This window comes from Panulirus ornatus, chromosome 2, assembly GCF_036320965.1.
Source record: "Panulirus ornatus isolate Po-2019 chromosome 2, ASM3632096v1, whole genome shotgun sequence".
NCBI classification, from domain to species: Eukaryota; Metazoa; Arthropoda; class Malacostraca; order Decapoda; family Palinuridae; genus Panulirus; species Panulirus ornatus.
Genome location: NC_092225.1, coordinates 81,895,761 through 81,920,199, shown reverse-complemented (window position 1 = coordinate 81,920,199; position 24,439 = coordinate 81,895,761). Strand labels below are relative to the sequence as shown.

At 42.0% G+C, this 24,439-nt stretch overlaps 1 protein-coding gene across 16 annotated transcripts in view; it reads right to left on the bottom strand.

Moving 5' to 3' along the window:
• The window catches only part of Psi (P-element somatic inhibitor), a 487,743-nt gene that overhangs the window by 213,419 nt on the left and 249,885 nt on the right, over nt 1–24,439 (bottom strand). For 13 of the 16 annotated variants that reach the window (XM_071678312.1, XM_071678322.1, XM_071678305.1 and 10 more), the window contains 4 exons: nt 14,121–14,311; nt 13,783–13,904; nt 13,504–13,680; nt 11,381–11,594 (listed from right to left, as the gene is read on the bottom strand). In XM_071678312.1, coding sequence (XP_071534413.1) covers nt 11,381–11,594; nt 13,504–13,680; nt 13,783–13,904; nt 14,121–14,311 — 704 coding nt within the window. The remainder of the gene's footprint in view (nt 1–11,380; nt 11,595–13,503; nt 13,681–13,782; nt 13,905–14,120; nt 14,312–24,439) is intronic. The other 3 variants (XM_071678332.1, XM_071678442.1, XM_071678426.1) reach the window with 1 other exon arrangement.

The following is a 24,439-nucleotide window of genomic DNA, read 5'->3' as shown; positions in this document are numbered from 1 at the left end:
TCCTCAGCAACCAGTCAACAACACAGTCACACCCTTTTATAATAAATTCCACTGCAATACCATCCAAATCCGCTGCCTTGCCAGCTTTCATTTTCCGCAAAGCTTTCACTACCTCTTCTCTGTTTACCAAACCGTTCTCACTGACCCTCTCACTTCGTACATCACCTCGACCAAAACACCGTATATCTGCCACTCTATCATTTAACACATTCAACAAACCTTCAAAATATTCACTCCATATCCTTCGCGCATCACCACTACTTGTTATTACCTCCCCATTAGCCCCCTTCACCGATGTTCCCATTTGTTCTCTTGTCTTATGTACTTTATTTACCTCCTTCCAGAACATCTTTTTTTTTTTTTTTTTTTTTTTTTTTTTTTTTTTTTTTTTTTTTTTTACTTTGTCGCTGTCTCCCACGTTTGCGAGGTAGCGCAAGGAAACAGACGAAAGAAATGGCCCAACCCCCCCCCCCATACACATGTACATACACACGTCCACACACGCAAATATACATACCTACACAGCTTTCCATGGTTTACCCCAGACGCTTCACATGCCTTGCTTCAATCCACTGACAGCACGTCAACCCCTGTATACCACATGACTCCAATTCACTCTATTTCTTGCCCTCCTTTCACCCTCCTGCATGCTCAGGCCCCGATCACACAAAATCTTTTTCACTCCATCTTTCCACCTCCAATTTGGTCTCCCTCTTCTCCTCGTTCCCTCCACCTCCGACACATATATCCTCTTGGTCAATCTCTCCTCACTCATTCTCTCCATGTGACCAAACCATTTCAAAACACCCTCTTCTGCTCTCTCAACCACGCTCTTTTTATTTCCACACATCTCTCTTACCCTTACGTTACTTACTCGATCAAACCACCTCACACCACACATTGTCCTCAAACATCTCATTTCCAGCACATCCATCCTCCTGCGCACATCTCTATCCATAGCCCACGCCTCGCAACCATACAACATTGTTGGAACCACTATTCCCTCAAACATACCCATTTTTGCTTTCCGAGATAATGTTCTCGACTTCCACACATTTTTCAAGGCTCCCAAAATTTTCGCCCCCTCCCCCACCCTATGATCCACTTCCGCTTCCATGGTTCCATCCGCTGACAGATCCACTCCCAGATATCTAAAACACTTCACTTCCTCCAGTTTTTCTCCATTCAAACTCACCTCCCAATTGACTTGACCCTCACCCCTACTGTACCTAATAACCTTGCTCTTATTCACATTTACTCTCAACTTTCTTCTTCCACACACTTTACCAAACTCAGTCACCAGCTTCTGCAGTTTCTCACATGAATCAGCCACCAGCGCTGTATCATCAGCGAACAACAACTGACTCACTTCCCAAGCTCTCTCATCCCCAACAGACTTCATACTTGCCCCTCTTTCCAGGACTCTTGCATTTACCTCCCTTACAACCCCATCCATAAACAAATTAAACAACCATGGAGACATCACACACCCCTGCCGCAAACCTACATTCACTGAGAACCAATCACTTTCCTCTCTTCCTACACGTACACATGCCTTACATCCTCGATAAAAACTTTTCACTGCTTCTAACAACTTGCCTCCCACACCATATATTCTTAATACCTTCCACATCTTTTTATTGTCACAAATCTCTTTCATCAATTTATTACTAACTCGATCAAACCACCTCACACCACACATTGTCCTCAAACATCTCATTTCCAACACATCCACCCTCCTCCACACAACTCTATCTATAGCCAATGCCTCGCAACCATATAACTTTGTTGGAACAACTATTCCTTCATACACATTCTTCAACGCTCCCAGAACCTTCGCACCTCCCTATCCTGTGACTCACTCCTGCTTCCATGGTTCCATCCGCTGACAGATCCACTCCCAGATATCTAAAACACTTTACTTCCTCCTGTTTTTCTCCATTCAAACTCACCTCCCAAATTGACTTGACCCTCACCCCTACTGTACCTAATAACCTTGCTCTTATTCACATTTACTCTCAACTTTCTTCTTCCACACACTTTACCAAACTCAGTCACCAGCTTCTGCAGTTTCTCACATGAATCAGCCACCAGCGCTGTATCATCAGCGAACAACAACTGACTCACTTCCCAAGTCCTCTCATCCACAACAGACTACATACTTTCCCTCTCTCCAAAACTATTCCATTCACCTCCTAACAACCTCATCCATAAACAAATTAAACAACCATGGAGACATCACACACCCCTGCCGCAAACCTACATTCACTGAGAACCAATCACTTTCCTCTCTTCCTACACGTACACATGCCTTACATCCTCGATAAAAACTTCTTGCTGCTTCTAACAACTTGCCTCCCACACCATATATTCTTAATACCTTCCACATCTTTTTATTGTCACAAATCTCTTTCATCAATTTATTACTAACTCGATCAAACCACCTCACACCACACATTGTCCTCAAACATCTCATTTCCAACACATCCACCCTCCTCCACACAACTCTATCTATAGCCAATGCCTCGCAACCATATAACTTTGTTGGAACAACTATTCCTTCATACACATTCTTCAACGCTCCCAGAACCTTCGCACCTCCCTATCCTGTGACTCACTCCTGCTTCCATGGTTCCATCCGCTGACAGATCCACTCCCAGATATCTAAAACACTTTACTTCCTCTGTTTTTCTCCATTCAAACTCACCTCCCAAATTGACTTGACCCTCACCCCTACTGTACCTAATAACCTTGCTCTTATTCACATTTACTCTCAACTTTCTTCTTCCACACACTTTACCAAACTCAGTCACCAGCTTCTGCAGTTTCTCACATGAATCAGCCACCAGCGCTGTATCATCAGCGAACAACAACTGACTCACTTCCCAAGTCCTCTCATCCACAACAGACTACATACTTTCCCCTCTCTCCAAAACTATTCCATTCACCTCCTAACAACCTCATCCATAAACAAATTAAACAACCATGGAGACATCACACACCCCTGCCGCAAACCTACATTCACTGAGAACCAATCACTTTCCTCTCTTCCTACACGTACACATGCCTTACATCCTCGATAAAAACTTCTTGCTGCTTCTAACAACTTACCTCCCAAACCATATATTCTTAATACCTTCCACACTCTTTTTATTGTCACAAATCTCTTTCATCAATTTATTACTAACTCGATCAAACCACCTCACACCACCTATTGTCCTCAAATATCTCATTTCCAACACATCTACCCTCCTCCGCACAACCACAAACATACAATTTCTCTGTCATGTGTAGCACACAACAACACTTACCACACGCAGCTCATTCTTCATAACTAGACTTTCCTGCAGTGAGCACTATGTGCTAGCCCTGCCTTTTAGCAAAATGGTAGAAGCAGGATATACAAGTAGTAAGGAGGAACATTTAGGCAGGAACATTAGGTAGAAAAATTACGTGAGAACATGATTTTACGAGTTTACATGAGAAAGACAGCCAACAGGAGGCCTGATTGGCCCACATCTGGGAAAAAACAAAAACAAATGCACAGCAGTCTTTTAAGCTATCATTAACTCCCCACTCCTGCTAATTAGCCTTCTAGAGTCCCTGTTACCACTGTTGCTTATACAGTTAACTTCTGGAATTTTTTTCTCAGAGTATATCTGAATTTATAAAATATGTCTAAATGACTTATGAAGGTATCTATGGTCTTAGCATTCACTATGTCTGTTAGTAGCTTACTCCAGTGCTCAATACACCTATAGGAAAAGAAGCTTTTTCCTCATGTCCGTTCTATATCTTTTAGCTTTGAGTTTCATTCCATTTATCCAGGTAACTGTATTTTCTTGTACTTCGAAAAGATGTTCATGATTTACTTTATCAAACTTGTTCAGAATTTTGAATACTTGAATTAAGTCACCACAAAGTCTACGTTTTTTGAGAGAAGAGATCCAATCATTTTAACCTCTCTTCATAAGCCAGATTTCTATGGGATGGGATCAATTTTGTTGCATGTCTTTGTACTTGTTCTAATTTTTCCTAGTCCTTTTTATTAGTTTTGGGACTAAAACTGGACTGCATATTCAAGGTGTGGTCTTACTAGAGAATTATAAAGAGTGAAAATTGTTTCTGGTGTCTTGTGCTCTGTTCTTGGCTATGAAACTTTACATTTGGTTGCCTATTTTACTTGTTGCTTGATGGTGTTTAGTGTATTTCATATTGTTGCTAATTACATCTCCATGGCCCTTTTCTTCACTTACTTTAGTTGGGTAGTTTCCAAATAGCTTTTAGTGATAATGTATATTGTTGTCTCCAAAGTGCATAACTCTACACTTGTTTTCATTAAACTCCATTTGCTCTTTGAAAACTCTGCTAGTAAGTTAAGATCTCTCTGAATCATTTTGCAGTCCAGCCTGTTTACAGCTCTAAGGGATGGATCAATGTTGTCGCATGTCTTTGTACTTGTTCAAATTTTTCCTAGTCTTTTTTATAGTTTCGGGACTAAAACTGGACTGCATACTCAAGATGTGGTCTTACTAGAAAATTATAAAGAGTGAAAATTGTTTCTAGCGTCTTGTGCTCTGTTCTTGGCTATGAAACTTTACATTTGGTTGCCTTTTTTACTTGTTGCTTGACAGTGTTTAGTGTATTTCATGTTGTTGCTAATGTCATCTCCAAGGCCCTTTTCTTCACTTGCTTAGTTGGAAAGTTTCTGAATAGCTTGTAGTGACAAAGCATATTCTTGTCTCCAAAGTCCATAACTTTACACTTGTTTTCATTGAACTCCATTTGCTGTTTGAAAACTCTGCTAGTAAGTTAAGATTTCTCTGAATCATTTTGCAGTCCAGCCTGTTTACAGCTTTACCTCCTAGTTTAGTATTCTCAGCAAACTTGGAGATCTGAGATACAAGACTGAGCTCTAAGTCATTAATGTATAACATGGAAAGAATTGGGACTAATACCGAGCCCTGTGGTAATAGTAGGAGGGTGGAGCATTTGATAGGAATAATCATTAGAAACAGTCGTAGAAGCCTATGCAAACACTGCCCTAGACTTGCTCTCTGCCAGTGGCCTGTTAAGGGAGAGACTGTTGCTGAGGCCACTCCTTTGAGGGAGCTCCAATTGGAACAGGCATCAGAGATACAGACAGATAGATAGATAAATAGAGTCCAGATGCGGAATTATAGAACTGTCAGAGATGAGAGTTGTGTTTTCAAAAGAGAGATTGGTAGAACCTGGGTCTTAAAGGCATCAACTCAAAAAGATTTTGTGTACTTCACTGAGATATCTGAGTTTACTGAGGAAGCTATGTCAAGACAAGATGCAGATCGAGTGAGAGCCAAGGGAGCAGAATTGAAGGACGTGGATGAATGCAGTGTTGAGTCATCAGCAGAGGAGTGCATTGGAGGTGAAATCATTGAAAAAAAGGGAGAAATACAACAAGGAACAGAATAGAACCTTGTGGAACACCACTGTTGATGTAGAAAAAGGGAAAGGCTGATCTATCAACAAGAACAGAGACAGATCAGCCAGAAAGGAAGCTCGATACAAAGGAACAAAAGTGAGGGAGGGATGCCAAAAGAGGGGAGCTTAGAGATGAGACCCCAATGCCACATCCTACCAAAAGCCTTATTTATGTTAAGAGCAACTACAGATGACTCCTCAAAATCTTTCAGGTGTTTAAGGACACAGGAAGTTAGAAGGGATTCAAAGACTTAGGAAATGGTAGATGTTGAAGCAAAAGGCCAATAACCAGAGGGGTCAGAACAGTTACCCTTCTTAGGGATGGAATGTATCATTGCATGCTTCCAAGGAGAAGGAGAAGTTTTGGTTTCTAAACAGAAACGGAACAAACGAGCAAGCACAGATGCAAGTTCAGAGGCACACTCTTTCAATACACATGAATGGATGCCATCAGGACCATAAGCCCTGCTTGTGTACAGAGGAAGAAGCACTTTTTGGACAGTCTGTAAGAGATTACAGGAAGGGGCATGGAATTAGCAAAAGGAGCATCAGGGGTTGGAGGAATGTTAGAGTCAAACAAGGTGGAGTTAAAGGAGAAACAGGCACCAAAGAGAATTGTCTTGTCTACAAGAGAGACAGCTACTGTACCATCAAAATGGAAAAGTGAAGGAAAAGTAGAGTGACAGAAGGTATTAGAGATGCCCTTAGCTAAAGCCCACAAAGACTTATCAGTGGATTATGAGAAGAGGCTATCGCACTTCCTTTGCGGGGCGGGGCGGCGGCAGACATTTCATGTGTAGCAGGGTGGCAACGGTAATGCGTGAAAGCAGCAAGTATGAATATGTACATGTGTATACATGTATATGTCTGTGTATGTATACGTTGAAATGTATAGGTATGTATATGTGCGTGTGTGGGCGTGTATGTATATACATGTGTATGTGGGTTGGTTGGGCCATTCTTTTGTTTGTTTCCTTGCGCTACCTCACTAACGCAGGAGATGGCAACAAAGTATAATAATAAATAATATGAGTGTGCGATCAGATGAACCAATTGTGGGTGAGACTGTGTACTTACAGCAGGATGATCTTAAGGTAAAATACAAATCCAGAATATTAGGAGAGTGGTCACAACAGTCAGGAATATGGGTAGGTTGGGAGAGAATTTGCCCTAAATCAATAAGCATGGAGAATGTGAGGGCTTCAATCCCTCCACCATCCGTATAAGAAGTCAACCATTCTCTATGGTGAACATTGAAATCCCTGAGGTAGAGGAACTTGATTTGTGGGCGAGAGAATGTCAAAGTCTCATGGTAGGAGTTTAGATAGTTGAAGGGCATAGAATTTGTAGAATTAGGGGAGCAATAGGCAAAACAGAGGAAAAGTGTGTTATAGGGAGACAGACCTCGAGTCACATACCATCAAAGTTTGGAGACTCAAGGTCCTTGAGGCATGCAATAGGTGCAATGATGTTAGAATAAGCACAAAAACCACTTTTGAACTGGAATCATGAATGGAGGTTATAATTAGATATGAAAAAGCAACTAGTGAAAACATTATTAGACAAACATGTCTCTAAGAGAAGTAAGATATTTGGAGAGGTACTGGATAAATGGTGTTCAACTGAGCATATGTCACTAAAGAGACCATGTATGTTGGTATATGGAACAGAAAAAGAGGAAAGTCTCAAAGTGAGGGAAAGGTTGTGAGAGGGGCCAGTACTACTACTGCTAGAACCCTCCTTCTCAATGGTGGTAAAGTCAGGCAGAAACCAGGAGATTCTTAGCACCCCATGATGCTGGGGACTAGGGGGCCAGATTTGGACTCTTGTCATGATGATACTTATAAATGTTTAAGTGGACAGGAATTAGCAAGAGACAGATAGATAGTATACATAATGGAACATGTATTATTGGAAACCTTAACAAGACTGCATTGTGCAATGTCTATATACTGTTTGGGGTAATACCTTATATGCCAGTATGTTCTGCAGCCAGAACATTTATTCATCTAATAATTTCAACAAGGTAAAATATTTTTTCTTTGAAGGGTCTGCAATCACTGAAATGTTTGGAAAGAAAGATCATTATTTAGGAGGGCAAAAATGGGTATATTTGAAAGTGTAATAGTCCCATCATCATCATCCTGATATCAGGCATGGACGACAGACATACATGCGTGCGTGTGTGCGTGCATGTGTGTTGGAAATGAAATGTCTGAGGTGATGTGATAAAATAAGCAATGAAAGAGTAAGGGAGAGGTGTGGTTGAGAGAGTTGATGGAGGTGTGCTGAAATGGTATGGGCATGTTGAGGAATGTGGTAATCAACTGAATCAGGGAATGTGAAATGTCAGATAAACCATGGAAAGATCTGTGGGGTTCTGCATGTGGACAGAGAGCTGTCATATCAGAGCATCTTTCACAAGGAAAGTCTGTCACAAACATTGTATACTTTTTCCAGTCAATTAATGCAAAATACATATTCGTCTCTTTCTCAAAGTATATGTCATGCAAATAATCAAGAGCAAACACCATTTTGTTATTTCCTAGTCCTCAGACACCTATTCCCTGGATCAATAAAAACTAAATTTTATTTATTTTATTTATCTTGCTTTGTCACTGTCTCCCACATTAGCGGTAGCGCAAGGAAACAGACGAAAGAATGGCCCAACCCACCCACATACACATGTATATACATACATGTCCACACACACAAATATAAATACCTATACATCTCAACATATACATATATATATACACACACAGACATATATATACACATGTACATAATTCATAGTCTGCCTTTATTCATTCCCGTCCCCACCCCACCACATATGTAATAACAACCCCCTCCCCCCTCATGCGTGCGAGGTAGCGCTAGTAAAAGACAACAAAGGCCATATTCGTTCACACTCAGTCTCTAGCTGTCATGTAATAATGCACCGAAACCACAGCTCCCTTTCCACATACAGGCCCCACACAACTTTCCATGGTTTACCCCAGATGCTTCACATGCCCTGGTTCAATCCACTGACAGCACGTCAACCCCGGTATACTGCATCGTTCCAATTCACTCCATTCCTTGAACACCTTTCACCCTCCTGCATGTTCAGGCCCCAATCACTCAAAATCTTTTTCACTTCATCTTTCCACCTCCAAATTGGTCTCTCACTCCTCCTCGTTCCCTCCACCTCTGACATATATATCCTCTTGATCAATCTTTCCTCACTCATTCTCTCCATGTGACCAAACCATTTCAAAACACCCTCTTCTGCTCTCTTAACCACACTCTTTTTATTACCACACATCTCTCTTACCCTTACATTACTTACTCGATCACACCACCTCACACCACATATTGTCCTCAAACCTTATTTCCGGCACATCCACCCTCCTGCGCACAACTCTATCCATAGCCCACGCCTCGCAACCATACAACATTGTTGGAACCAATATTCCTTCAAACATACCCATTTTTGCTTTCCGAGATAATGTTCTCGACTTCCACACACTCTTCAAGGCTCCCAGAATTTTCGCCCCCTCCCCCACCCTATGATTCACTTCCGCTTCCATGGTTCCATCCGCTGCCAAATCCACTCCCAGATATCACTTCCTCCAGTTTTTCTCCATTCAAACTTACCTCCCAAATGACTTGACCCTCAACCCTACTGTACCTAATAACCTTGCTCTTATTCACTGAATTGTTGACTGGTTGGTAAGGATATTCAATGTATGTATGATTCATGGTGAGGTGCCTGAGGATTGGTGGAATGCTTGCATAGTGCCAATGTACAAAGGCAAAGGGGATAAAAGTGAGTGCTAAAATTACAGAGGTATAAGTTTGTTGAGTATTCCTGGGAATTTATATGGGAGGGTATTGATTGAGAGGGTGAAGGCATGTACAGAGCATCAGATTGGGAAAGAGCAAAGTGGTTTCAGAAGTGGTAGAGGATGTGTGGATCAGGTGTTTGCTTTGAAGAATGTATGTGAGAAATACTTAGAAAAGCAAATGGATTTATATGTAGCATTTAAGGATCTGGAGAAGGCATATGATAAGAGTTGATAGAGATGCTCTGTGGAAGGTATTAAGAATATATGGTGTGGGAGGCAAGTTAGAAGCAGTGAAAAGTTTTTATCGAGGATGTAAGGCATGTGTACGTGTAGGAAGAGAGGAAAGTGATTGGTTCTCAGTGAATGTAGGTTTGCGGCAGGGGTGTGTGATGTCTCCATGGTTGTTTAATTTGTATATGGATGGGGTTGTTAGGGAGGTGAATGCAAGAGTTTTGGAAAGAGGGGCAAGTATGAAGTCTGTTGTGGATGAGAGAGCTTGGGAAGTGAGTCAGTTGTTGTCACCCACTATAAATCATAAGTCTTCCATCCCATGCATGTCTCCCAAGCCCCTGAATGATCAAACCTCAATAATCTCCCTGTCTCTACCCTTCCATTTCCTTCTTGGTCTTCCTCATCCCCTGCTCCCTTCACTTCTTGCACAATGATTTCCTGCCTTAGTCTCCACTCAATTCTCCATACGACTAAAAAATTTTAGAAGACGCTGGTCAACTCACTTAACCAGAATGCTCTTACCACCAAATCTTTTTCATTGTTATTCCTAACTTAACCATCCCTTCATCTTTTTTGTCCTCAATGTAAAACTGGAATAAGAAACAAAATAAAATAAAAAGAAGCTAGGTTCACAAATCATACATCTACAAATCATAAGCAAGCAAATGATCCACTCTATCCAATTTACTCAAAATCATCTGGGAGCACCTGGAGAAAAATCACAAAGATGTAGTTTTACTATTCTGTCTCATAAAGCAAATTACAATTAACATAACCAATCAATATCTCTACCTACAGTGGTGTGCAATACTTTTTTTTTTTTTTTTTTTTTTTGCCGCTGTCTCCCGTGCTTGCGAGGTAGCGCAAGGAAACAGACGAAAGAAATGGCCCAACCCATCCCCATACACATGTCTATACATACGTCCACACACGCAAATATACATACCTACACAGCTTTCCATGGTTTACCCCAGACGCTTCACATGCCTTGATTCAATCCACTGACAGCACGTCAACCCCGGTATACCACATCGCTCCAATTCACTCTATTCCTTGCCCTCCTTTCACCCTCCTGCATGTTCAGGCCCCGATCACACAAAATCTTTTTCACTCCATCTTTCCACCTCCAATTTGGTCTCCCACTTCTCCTCGTTCCCTCCACCTCCGACACATATATCCTCTTGCTCAATCTTTCCTCATTCATTCTCTCCATGTGCCCAAACCATTTCAAAACACCCTCTTCTGCTCTCTCAACCACGCTCTTTTTATTTCCACACATCTCTCTTACCCTTACGTTACTTACTCGATCAAACCACCTCACACCACGCATTGTCCTCAAACATCTCATTTCCAGCACATCCATCCTCCTGCGCACAACTCTATCCATAGCCCACGCCTCGCAACCATACAACATTGTTGGAACCACTATTCCTTCAAACATACCCATTTTTGCTTTCCGAGATAATGTTCTCGACTTCCACACATTCTTCAAGGCTCCCAGCATTTTCGCCCCCTCCCCCACCCTATGATCCACTTCCGCTTCCATGGTTCCATCCGCTGCCAGATCCACTCCCAGATATCTAAAACACTTTACTTCCTCCAGTTTTTCTCCATTCAAACTTACCTCCCAAATGACTTGACCCTCAACCCTACTGTACCTAATAACCTTGCTCTTATTCACATTTACTCTTAACTTTCTTCTTTCACACACTTTACCAAACTCAGTCACCAGCTTCTGCAGTTTCTCACATGAATCAGCCACCAGCGCTATACCATCAGCGAACAACAACTGACTCACTTCCCAAGCTCTGTCATCCCAAACAGACTTATTAGTTCTACAAAGATAAAATGATACTTACTAGGGCCTCCAGGTCCTCCTGGTCCTCCCATACCTCCTGGGCCACCTGGTCCCCCAGGTCCACCAGGCCCACCAAAGCCACCTCGACCCATGGGTCCACCTGGAGGACCACCAGGAGGACCACCTGGGCCACCTGGGCCACCAGGACCACCACGACCCCAGTCATTATTAAAGCCTCCACGGCCACCACCGCGGCCACCACCAAAGTGATCCTGCTGAAAGATGAAGTCCATTAGAATGCTGCTTATGGTGAATACTTTCATGTGATTCAATAAGGATATAGAGGAAAATAAACATGGAGAGGTGTATGGAAGAGGAGGATATTACAACAGAGGAAGTAAAAGGAACATTAAAGCTCTAAATTAATCAAAAAGAAGGGGTCCAGATGGAGAGACATTTGAGATATGAAGTAGAGTGCAAATAGGAAGTGAATATGGAAACAGCAGAGAAAATAAATGTCAGGTGCCTGATGACCTGACACTGATAGTAAATGTTCTTCTACAGTTTAAAATAATGGGAAGAACCAAAAGACTTTGGAAATAATGGACTGCATCTGCCCAACGCCAATCTGTTTCCCGTTAAACAAACTCAAAGTGTCTCTATAATTCTTTAATCTTCTAAACTAGCTTCTGGTAAATGCATGTGAAGTACATGTGCTTGGTATACCTAAACAGCCAAACTTAACCCTTGACCAACCGAGTGCTTATGGAGAAGTACTGCTATTCCTTGGGTGCCATTTCATGTCTTGAATAAAAAAAAAAAATAAAAAATCTTATAAGATGATTTGCATATTTGTGACAGCCAGTAACTGCCTACAGGCAGTGAGATAAGAGAGCAAGTAAATCTGGGCTTAAATTAGAATGCAACACTTTCAAAAGGCTAAATCTGGCATATCTGCTGCCCCATGTGTGATGAGTACGGTATTACAAACAATTTCAGATATGGGAAAGTGGAAGGAAAAGCTCAAATAATTTGCTATAAAGTTCAAAGATGGTGTAACAATGAGGGGAAATACTGCTGGTGCTAGGAAGCATTCTAAAATTACAAGCAATAAGCAATTGGAAGAGGCTTCAAGCTTCATTTACTCTTCATTCTCTACATAATTACAGCAGTACATTACTCAGTACTGCACATACACATATGTTTGTTAACTGGCACGTAAAAAAAAAAACTGATTCATTGGACTATTGGCATCAGTGGACAGGACAACCTTTTCCCCATCAGTCCTTTACATCACATAGAGGGTTTATAGCATATGGTGGGGGAGAAAAGCTGCTAGAAGCAGCATAGTGTCTTCATCAAGAGATGACGGCACATGCATGAAGAGAGGAGGGTGAATGGCTATGGGTGGGTGTGGGTCTGTATCAGGGGTATGTATGTAATGTCACCACAGCTGTTTAATTTGTTTATGGATGGGGTGGTGAAGGAGGTGAATGCAAGGGTATCAGAGAGAGAGGAGCAGGTATGTAGTCTTCTAGGGAGGTGAGGGATCTTGTAGGTGTCAGTTGTTTTTGCCCATGACATGACAGTGATGGCCGATTTGAGTGAGAAAGTGCACAAGCCAGTGTTTGAGTCTGGGAATATACGTGAGAGGACAGTTAAGACTAAATATGATCAAAAGCATGGTTATCAGGTTTCAGGTTTAGTTATGATGAGATGTAGGTTTTTAGCAGTCTGAACTGAAAAGAAGAAAACTTGAAAGATGTGGAGAGTTTTAGATACCTGAGGATAGTTATGGCAGCATGTGCAACCATGGAAGCCAAAGCAAGTGAGGGGTGAAAGCCTTGGGTGCAATGAGGAATGAGTGGAAAGAAAAGTCACTTTCTTCAAGGGCAAAAATTGGGAAGTCTGTTGGTATAGTAGTTCCACCGATGCTGTATGGATGTGAGGCATGGGCCTTAAGGAAAAATGTAAAGAGGGTAAATGTTCTGGAAATTAAATGTGACGGCAAAACATGAAATGAGAAGGGTTGATCAAATATGAAATGTCTGGGTAAGAGAGAGATATGGTGGTGAGAGTACTTAAGAGACAACTGAAGAGGGAGTTCTGATATGGTTTGACCGTATGGAGAGGAGGTGTGTGGAGAGGCAAATTAAGAGGGCACCATACTTTAGTAAAACTTACCCTTTCATCTCCTCCTCCAAACTCATCTCGACGATTTTCCCCTCTGTCCCCTCTTTCTCGATCACCTCTACGTTCCCCAAATGCACCACCCCGACCACGGCCACGATTACCAAATTGTGCTGCCTGGGTTTCCTTTTCTGCTATAAGATCATACACTAACTGCTTGGCCATCTCAACCTATAAGTATAATATCAAATTAGTCTGAGAATACAGAAAACTACAATTTTCAAATCAAATCATCAATCACTAATTACTTCCATTTCAAAGAATAACACCTACCTTGTGTGGCTCTCCAGTGATGCGCAAAGGTTTTTCATTTTCCTGTTGTGGGCCATCTTGAATTATAACCATTTTTGCACCAGACTTTTCTTGCAACTGCTTAATGGTCTCTCCACCTTTACCTAATTTAAACAATATCATTAACATACCATCTTGATATTCAAAGAATAGTCTTAATGCCAAAGTTTAGTATAATAAATCACAAAAGTTATAGCAATACTAATGCAAACAAATGAGAAAATAATCATCCTTATTCATGAAATATCTATAATGCAGGTATGGAGACTGATGAAATTAAATCTAGAAAAATTTCTGTACTATAAAGAACTATAACTTACCAATTATGAGTCCAACCTTTGGACCCGGAATACTTATTTCAACTGAGGTACCATTACCTCCCATATCCATTCCAGGTGGGCCCATGGGGCCTCCACCACTAATCATTCCTCCACGACCCCGCCTATCAGGGGGGCCATCTCCACGAGAAACTATTTCAAAAATCATTTCCTTTGCACGGTTGATAGAATCCCTAAAAAAAAGAAAAAATAATGTTCACATTTGATTGCCATTTCCCACACTAGCAAAGTAGTGCCAGGAAACAGATGAAAAAGGCCACATTCGCTCACATCCATACATGAACTGTCATGTTTAATGCACTGAAACCACAGCTCTCTATCCAATTCCAGGCATCGCAGATCTTTCCATTATTTACCCCGGACGTTTCACATGCACTGGTTCAGTCCATTAATGGCACATCAACCCTAGTATATCACATTGTTCCAATTCACTCTGTTCCATGCATGCCATGGAGACCTCCAATTTGGTCTCCAACTTATCCTTGTTCTCTCCACTTCTAACACATAATTCCTCTTTGTTAACTTTACCTCACTCATTCTCTCCATACGTCCAAATCATTTCAACACACCCTCTTCTCTCTCACTCACACTCTTTTTATTACCACACATCTCTCTTACCCTTTCATCACTTACACAATCAAACCACCTCACATCACATTTTATCCTCAAATACTTTAATTCCATCACATCGACCCTTCTTCACAACCCTATCAATAGTCCATGCCTCGAAACCATATAATATTGTTGGAACTACTATTCCTTCAAACATACCCATTTTTGCTCTCCAAGATGATGTACTCTCTTTCCACACATTCTCCATCGCTCCTAAACTTTCGTCCCCTAACCCACCCTGACTCACTTTCGCTTCCATGTTTCCATTTGATGCCAAGCCACTTCCAGATATTGAAAACACTTCACTTCCTACAATTTTACTCCATTCAAATCTACATCCCGACTAACTTGTACCTCAAACCTGCCGAACCTAATAACTTGCTTTTATTCACATTTATTCGCATCTTTCTCCTCTCACACATTCTTCCAAAATTAGTCACCAAATTCTCCACCTTCTCATTCCAATAAGCTGCCAATGCTGCATCATCAGTGAACAACAACTGACTAACTTCCCAAGCCCTCTCATCCCCAACAGATTACATACTTGCCCCTCTCTCCATGACTCTTGCATTTACCTCCCTCACCACCCCACCCATACACAAATCAAACAACCATGGTGACATCACACACCCCTGCCATGGGCCAACCTTCACTTGGAACCATTCACTCTCCTCCCTTACTACTCGTTCACATTCCTTGCATCCTTCATAAAAACTTCTCTGCTTCTAGCAGCTTACCTCAGACACTATACATTCTTAGGACCTTCCACAAAGCCCCTCTATCAGTCTTATATTCCTTCTCTAGATGCATATGTGCTACATACACATAAAATCCATCTTTTTTCAAAGTATTTCTCATATACATTCTTCAAAGTAAGCAACAGATCTACAAATCCTCTACAAATTCTGAAACTACACTGGTCCTCCCCAATCTTATGCACAGCACATGCATTCACCCTCTCAATCAATACCCTCCCATACAATTCTCCATGTATATTCAACACACTTATGTGTCTGTAGTTGAACATTTACCTTTATCCCTTTAGCTTTGTACAACGGCACTATACATGCATTCCACCAATCCTCAAGCACTTCTCATATTTCATACATACAGTGAATATCTTTCCCAACCAAACAAAAACACAATCTTCCCTTTCTTAATATAATAAATTCAACTGCGATACCATTCACTCCCGTCACCTTGAGGCATTTCATCTTCCATACAGCTTTCACCATCTATTCTCTCTTCACCAAACCACTCTCCCTAAATCTCTCACTTCATTTACAACCCCGACCAAAACACCCTACATCTGCCAGTCTTATCATCAAACACATTCAACAAACCTTCAAAATACCCACTCTATCTCCTCCTCACTCCATCACTACCTGTTATCACTTCTCCTTTTGCTCCCTTCACCGATGTTCCCATTTGTTCTCTTTGTCTTTCACACATAATTCACCTACTTCCAAAACATCTTTTTATTCATCTATATTTTTTATCATCATTATACTTTGTTGCTGTCTCCCACATTAGCGAGGTAGTGCAAGGAAACAGACGAAAAAATGGCCCAACCCTCCCACATACACACGCATATACATAAACGCCCACACACACTCAAATACATACCTATACATTTCAATGTATACATACATATACATACACATATATACACATGTACATATTCATACTTCCTGCCTTCATCCATTCCTATCGCCACCCCGCCACACGTGAAATGGCAACCCCCTCCTCCCGAACGCATGCGAGGTAGCGCTAGGAAAGGACAACAAAGGCCACATTCGTTCACACTCAGTCTCTAGCTGTCATGTGTAATGCACTGAAACCAAAGCTCCCTTTCCACATCCAGGCCCCACAAAACTTTCCAGGGTTTACCCCAGACACTTCACATGCCCTTGTTCAATCCACTGACAGCACGTCCACCCTGGTATACCACATCGTTCCAATTCACTCTATTCCTTGCATATCTTTCACTCTCCTTTACGTTTAGGCCCCAATTGCTAAAAATCTTTTTCACTACATCCTCCCACCTCCAATTTGGTCTCCCACTTCTCCTCATTCCCTCCACCTGACACATCTTTCCTCACTTATTCTCTCCATGTGACCAAACCATTTCAATACACCCTCTTCTACTCTCTCAACCAACACTCTTTTTATCACCACACATCTCTCTTACCATTTCATTACTTACTCAATCAAACCATCTCACACCACATATTATCCTCAAACATCTCTTTTCCAACACATCCACCCTCCTCCGCACAACCCTATCTATAGCCCATGTCTCGCAACCATATAGCATTGTTGGAACCACTATTCCTTCAAACATACCAATTTTTGCTCTCCAAGATAACGTTCTCGCCTTCCACACATTCTTCAACACTCCCAGAACCTTCGCACCCTACCCCACCCTATGACTCATTTCCGCTTACATGGATCCAGCTGCTGCCAAATCCACACAGATATCTAAAACACTTCACTTCCTCAAGTTTTTCTCCATTCAAACTTACCTCCCAATTGGCTTGTCCCTCAACCCTATTGAATCTAATAACCTTGCTCTTATTCACATTTACTCTCAGCTTTCTTCTTTCAAACACTTTACCAGTCACCAGCTTCTGCAGTTTCTCACCCAAATCAGCCATCAGCACTATATCATCAGCGAACAACAACTGACTCACTTCCCAAGCCCTCTCATCCACAACAGACTGCATGCATGCCCCTCTCTCCAAAACTCTTGCATTCACCTCCCTAACAACTCCATCCATACAAATTAAACAACCATGGTGACATCATGCACCCCTGCCACAAACAGACTTTCACTATCACTATATCTATCATACCTTATCCCTGGAGATAGGGGAGAAAAGAATACTTCCCACGTATTCTCTGTGTGTTGTAAAAGAACAAAAAGAGTAGGGAGTGGGGGGCGGGAAATCCTCCCCTCTCATTTTTGACTTTCCAAAAGAAGGAACAGAGAAGGGGGCCAAGTGAGGATATTCCCTCAAAGGCTCAGTCCTCTGTTCTTAACACTATCTCGCTAATGTGGGAAATGGCGAATAGTATGGAAAAAAAATCATATTTGATCACCATTTCCCACATCAGCTAGATAGCGCCAGGAAAAAGACAAAGAATAGCCCATGCACTCATATACACATATATACACATTTCATTTTCATACATATCTGCCATGTCCCACAATAGTGAGGTAGCATTAAGAACAAAGGAACTGAGCCTCAGAGGGAATATTTTCACTTGGCCTCCTTCTTTGTTCCCTATTTTGGTAAATATATACGTATATATCCCTGGGGATAGGGGAGAAAGAATACTTCCCACATATTCCCTGCGAGTTGTAAAGGCGACTAAAAGGGGAGGGAGCGAGGGGCTGGAAATCATCCCCTCCGGTTTTTAATTTTCCAAAAGCAGGAAAAGAGTAGGGGCCCAAGTGAGGAAGTGAATTAGATATCTGGGAGTGGACTTAGCAGCAGATGGAACCATGTAAGCAGAAGTGAGTCACAGGTTCTGGGAGGGATGAAAAATGTGTGGAAGGAGAGAACGTTACCTCAGAGAGCAAAAATGGGCATGTTTGAAGTAGTAGTAGTTCCAACAATGTTATATGGCTGCGAGACATGGGATATAGATAAGGTTGTATGGAGGAGGGTGGATGTGTTGGAAATGAAATGTCTAAGAACAGTATGTGGTGTGAGGTGGTTTCATCGAGTAAGTAATGAAAGGGTAAGAGATGTGTGGAAATAAAGTGTGGTTGAGAGAGCAGAAGAGGGTGTTTTGAAATAGTTTGATATATTAAGGTATTAAGAATATATGGTGTGGGAGGAAAGTTGTTAGAAGCAGTGAAAAGTTTTTATCGAGGATGTAAGGCATGTGTACGTGTAGGAAGAGAGGAAAGTGATTGGTTCTCAGTGAATGTAGGCTTGCGGCAGGGGTGTGTGATGTCTCCATGGTTGTTTAATTTGTTTATGGATGGGGTTGTTAGGGAGGTAAATGCAAGAGTCTTGGAAAGAGGGGCAAGTATGAAGTCTGTTGGGGATGAGAGAGCTTGGGAAGTGAGTCAGTTGTTGTTCGCTGATGATACAACGCTGGTGGCGGATTCATGTGAGAAACTGCAGAAGCTGGTGACGGAGTTTGGTAAAGTGTGTGGAAGAAGAAAGTTAAGAGTAAATGTGAATAAGAGCAAGGTTATTAGGTACAGTAGGGTTGAGGGTCAAGTCAATTGGGAGGTGAGTTTGAATGGAGAAAAACTGGAGGAAGTGAAGTGTTTTAGATATCTGGGAGTGGATCTGTCAGCGGATGGAACCATGGAAGCGGAAGTGGATCATAGGGTGGGGGAGGGGGCGAAAATTTTGGGAGCCTTGAAAAATGTGTGGAAGTCGAGAACATTATCCCGGAAAGCAAAAATGGGTATGTTTGAAGGAATAGTAGTTCCAACAATGTTGTATGGTTGCGAGGCGTGGGCTATGGATAGAGTTGTGCACAGGAGGATGGATATGCTGGAAATGAGATGTTTGAGGACAATGTGTGGAAATAAAAAGAGCGTGGTTGAGAGAGCAGAAGAGGGTGTTTTGAAATGGTTTGGGCACATGGAGAGAATGAGTGAGGAAAGATTGACCAAGAGGATATATGTGTCGGAGGTGGAGGGAACGAGGAGAAGAGGGAGACCAAATTGGAGGTGGAAAGATGGAGTGAAAAGGATTTTGTGTGATCGGGGCCTGAACATGCAGGAGGGTGAAAGGAGGGCAAGAAATAGAGTGAATTGGAGCGATGTGGTATACAGGGGTTGACGTGCTGTCAGTGGATTGAATCAAGGCATGTGAAGCGTCCGGGGTAAACCAAGGAAAGCTGTGTAGGTATGTATATTTGCGTGTGTGGACGTGTGTATGTACATGTGTATGGGGGGGGGGGTTGGGCCATTTCTTTCGTCTGTTTCCTTGCGCTACCTCGCAAACGCGGGAGACAGCGACAAAGTATAAAAAAAAAAAAAAAAAAATATTTAGAGAATGAGTGAGGAAAGAATGATAAAGAGAACAAATGCGTCAGAGGTGGAGGGAACAAGGAGAAGCAGGAGATCAAATTGGAGGTAGAAGGATGGAGTGAAAAATGTTTTGAGTGACTGGGGCCTGAACATACAGGAGGGTGAGAGGTGTGCAAGGAATAGAGAGAATTGGAATGATGTGGTATACCAGGGTCGATGTGCTGTCAATGGACTGAGCCAGAGCATGTGAAGCGTCTGGGGTAAACCATGGAAAGGTCTATGGGGCCTGGATAGGGAAAGAGAATTATAGTTATGGCGCATAACATATGGCAGTTAGAGACTGAGTGTGGACGAATGAGGCCTTCTTTTTGTCTGTTTCCTGGCACTACCTCGCTGAAGTAGTGGGGTGCAATGCTATTTCCTGTGTGGCAGGGTGGCGACAGGAATGAATGAACGCAAGAAAGTATGAATATGTACATGTATATATACGTATATGTCTGCGTATATATACATGTATATATACGTATATGTCTGTTGATATACATATTTATGTATATAAGCATGTATGGGCGTTTATGTATACATATGTGTATATGAGTGGGGCCTGGATGTGGAAAGGGAGCTGTGGTTTCGGTGTATTATACACGACAGCTAGAGACTGAGTGTGAATGAATGTGGCCTTTGTTGTCTTTTCCTAGGGCTACCTCGCGCACATGCAAGGGGAGGAGGTTGTCATTTCATGTGTGGCAGGGTGGCGACGGGAATGAATAAGGGCAGACAGTATGAATTATGTACATGTGTATATATGTATAAGTCTGTGTGTGTATACATATGTATATGTTGAGATGTATGCATATGTATATGTGCGTGTGTGGACATGTATGTATATATGTGTGTATATGTGTATATAGGTATATATGTGTATGTGGGTGTGTGGGGCCATTCTTTCGTCTGTTTCCTTGCACTACCTCCCTAACACGGGAGACAGCAACAAAGTATAATAAAATATAACAAAAATAACTTTTTTTTATTTATTTTATTATACTTTGTCGGTCTCCCGCATTAGCAAGTAACGCAAGGAAACAGACAAAAGAATGGCCAAACACACCCATATACACATGTATATACATGCATGTCCACACACGCACATATACATACTTATACATTTCAACGTATACATATATTGCACACAAAGACATATACATATGTACATAATTCATACTTGCTGCCTTCACTCATTCCCGTTGCCACCCCACCACACATGAAATGACAACCACCTCCCCCCCGCACACGCGTGAGGGGGCGCTAGGAAAAGACAACAAAGGCCACATTTGTTCACACTCAGTCTCTAGCTGTCATGCATAATGCACCAAAACCACAGTTCCCTTTCCACATACAGGCCCCACAAAACTTTCCATGGTTTACTCCAGATGCTTCACATGCCCTGGTTCAATCCATTGACAGCAAGTCCACCAAGGTATACCACATCGTTCCAATTCACTCTATTCCTTGCACGCCTTTCACCCTCCTGCATGTTCAGGCCCCGATTGCTCAAAATATTTTTCACTCCATCCTTCCACCTCCAATTTGGTCTCCCACTTCTCCTCGTTCCCTCCACCTCTGAGACATATATCCTCTTTGTCAATCTTTCCTCACTCATTCTCTCCATGTGACCAAACCATTTCAATACACCCTCTTCTGCTCTCCCTCCACCTCTGACACATATATCCTCTTGGTCAATCTTTCCTCACTCGTTCTCTCCTTGTCACCAAACCATTTCAATATACCATCTTCTGCTCTCTCAACCACACTCTTCTTATTACCACACATCTATCTTATCCTTTCATTACTTACTTGATCAAACCACCTCACACCACATATTGTCCTCAAACATCTCATTTCCAACACATCCACCCTCCTTCGCATAAACCTATCTATAGCCCACGCCTTGAAACCATATAACATTGTTGGAACCACTATTCCCTCAAACATACCCATTTTTGCTTTCCGAGATAATATTCTCACCTTCCACACATTTTTCAATGCTAACAGAACTTTCGCCCCCTCCCCACCCTGTGATTCACTTCCGCTTCCATGGTTTCATCTGCTGCCAAATCCACTCCCAGACATCTAAAACACTTTACTTCCTCCAGTTTTTCTCCATTCAAACTCACCTCCCAATCGACTTGTCCCTCAACCCTACTGTACCTATATATAATAATAATAATATTCATTTTCCTTTGTCGCTGTCTCCCGTGTTAGCGAGGTAGCGCAAGAAAACAAACGAAAGAATGGCCTAACCCACCCACATACACATGTATATACATACATGTCCACACACGCAAATATACATACCTATACATCTCAACGTATACATATATATATACACACACAGACATATACAAATATACACATGTACATAATTCATACTTTCTGCCTTTATTCATTCCCATCGCCACCCCGCCACACATGAAATAACAACCCCCTCCCCTCTCATGTGCACGAGGTAGCGCTAGGAAAAGACAACAAAGGCCACATTCGTTCACACTCAGTCTCTAGCTGTCATGTAGTTATGCACCAAAACCACAGCTCCCTTTCCACATCCAGGCCCCACAGAACTTTCCATGGTTTACCCCACATGCTTCACATGCCCTGGTTCAATCCATTGACAGCACGTCGACCCCAGTATACCACATCATTCCCATTCACTCTATTCCTTGCATGCCTTTCACCCTCACGCATGTTTAGGCCCCAATCACTCAAAATCTTTTTCACTCCATCTTTCCACCTCCAATTTGGTCTCCCACTTCTCCTCGTTCCCTCCACCTCTGACACATATATCCTCTTGGTCAATCTTTCCTCACTCATTCTCTCCATGTGACCAAACCATTTCAAAACACCCTCTTCTGCTCTCTCAACCAGACTTCTTTTATTACCACACATCTCTCTTACCCTTATATTACTTACTCGATCAAACCACCTCACACCACATATTGTCCTCAAACATCTCATTTCTAGCACATCCACCCTCCTCCGCACAACTCTATTCATAGCCCACACCTCGCAACCATATAACATTGTTGGAACCACTATTCCTTCAAACATAGCCATTATTGCTTTCCGAGATAATGCTTTTGACTTCCACACATTCTCCAAAGCTCCCAGAATTTTCGCCCCCTCCCCCACCCTATGATTCACTTCTGCTTCCATGGTTCCATCTGCTGCCAAATCCACTCCCGATATCTAAAACACTTCACTTCCTCCAGTTTTTCTCCATTCAAACTTACCTCCCAATTGACTTGACCCTCAACGCTACTGTACTGCTCTTATTCACATTTACTCTCAACTTTCTTCTTTCTCACACTTTACCAAACTCAGTCACCAGCTTCTGCAGTTTCTCACATGAATCAGCCACCAGCGCTGTATCATCAGCGAAAAACAACTGACTCACTTCCCAAGCTCTCTCATCCACAACAGACTGCATACTTGCCCCTCTTTCCAAAACTCTTGCATTCACCTCCCTAACAACCCATCCATAAACAAATTAAACAACCATGGAGACATCATACACCCCTGCCGCAAACCTACATTCACTGAGAACCAATCACTTTCCTCTCTTCCTACACATACACATGCCTTACATCCTCGATAAAAACTTTTCACTGCTTCTAACAACTTTCCTCCCACACCATATATTCTGAATACCTTCCACAGAGCATCTCTATCAACTCTATCATATGCCCTCTCCAGATCCATAAATACTACATACAAATCCATATGCTTTTCTCAATATTTCTCACATACATTCTTCAAAGCAAACACCTGATCCACACATCCTCTACCACTTCTGAAACCACACTGCTCTTCCCCAATCTGATGCTCTGTACATCCCTTCACCCTCTCAATCAATACCCTTCCATATAATTTACCAGGAATACTCAACAAACTTATACCTCTGTAATTTGAGCACTCACATTTGTCCCCTTTGCCTTTGTACAATGGCAATATGTAAACATTCCACCAATCCTCAGGCTCCTCACCATGAATCATACATACATTAAATAACCTTACCAACCAGTCAACAATACAGTCACCCCCTTTTTTAACAAATTCCACTGCAATACCATCCAAATCCGCTGCCTTAACGGCTTTCATCTTCCACAAAGCTTTTACTACCTCTTCTGTTTACCAAATCATTTTCTCTAACCCTCTCACTTTGCACACCACCTCGACCAAAACACCCTATATCTGCCACTCTATCATCAAACACATTCAACAAACCTTCAAAATACTCACTCCATCTCCTTCTCACCTCACCACTACTTGTTATCACCTCCCCATTAGCCCCCTTCACTGAAGTTCCCATTTGTCTTACGCACTTTATTTACCTCCTTCCAAAACATCTTTTTATTCTCCCTAAAATTTAATGATACTCTCTTGCCCCAACTCTCATTTGCCCTCTTTTTCACCTCTTTCACCTTTCTCATGACCTTCTGCCTCTTTCTTTTATACATCTCCCACTCATTTGTATTATTTCCCTGCAAAAATCGTCCAAATGCCTCTCTCTTCTCTTTCACTAATAATCTTACTTTTCCATCCCACCACTCACCACCCTTTCTAATCTGTCCACCTCCCACGCTTTTCATGCCACAAGCATCTTTTGCGCAAGCCATCACTGCTTCCCTAA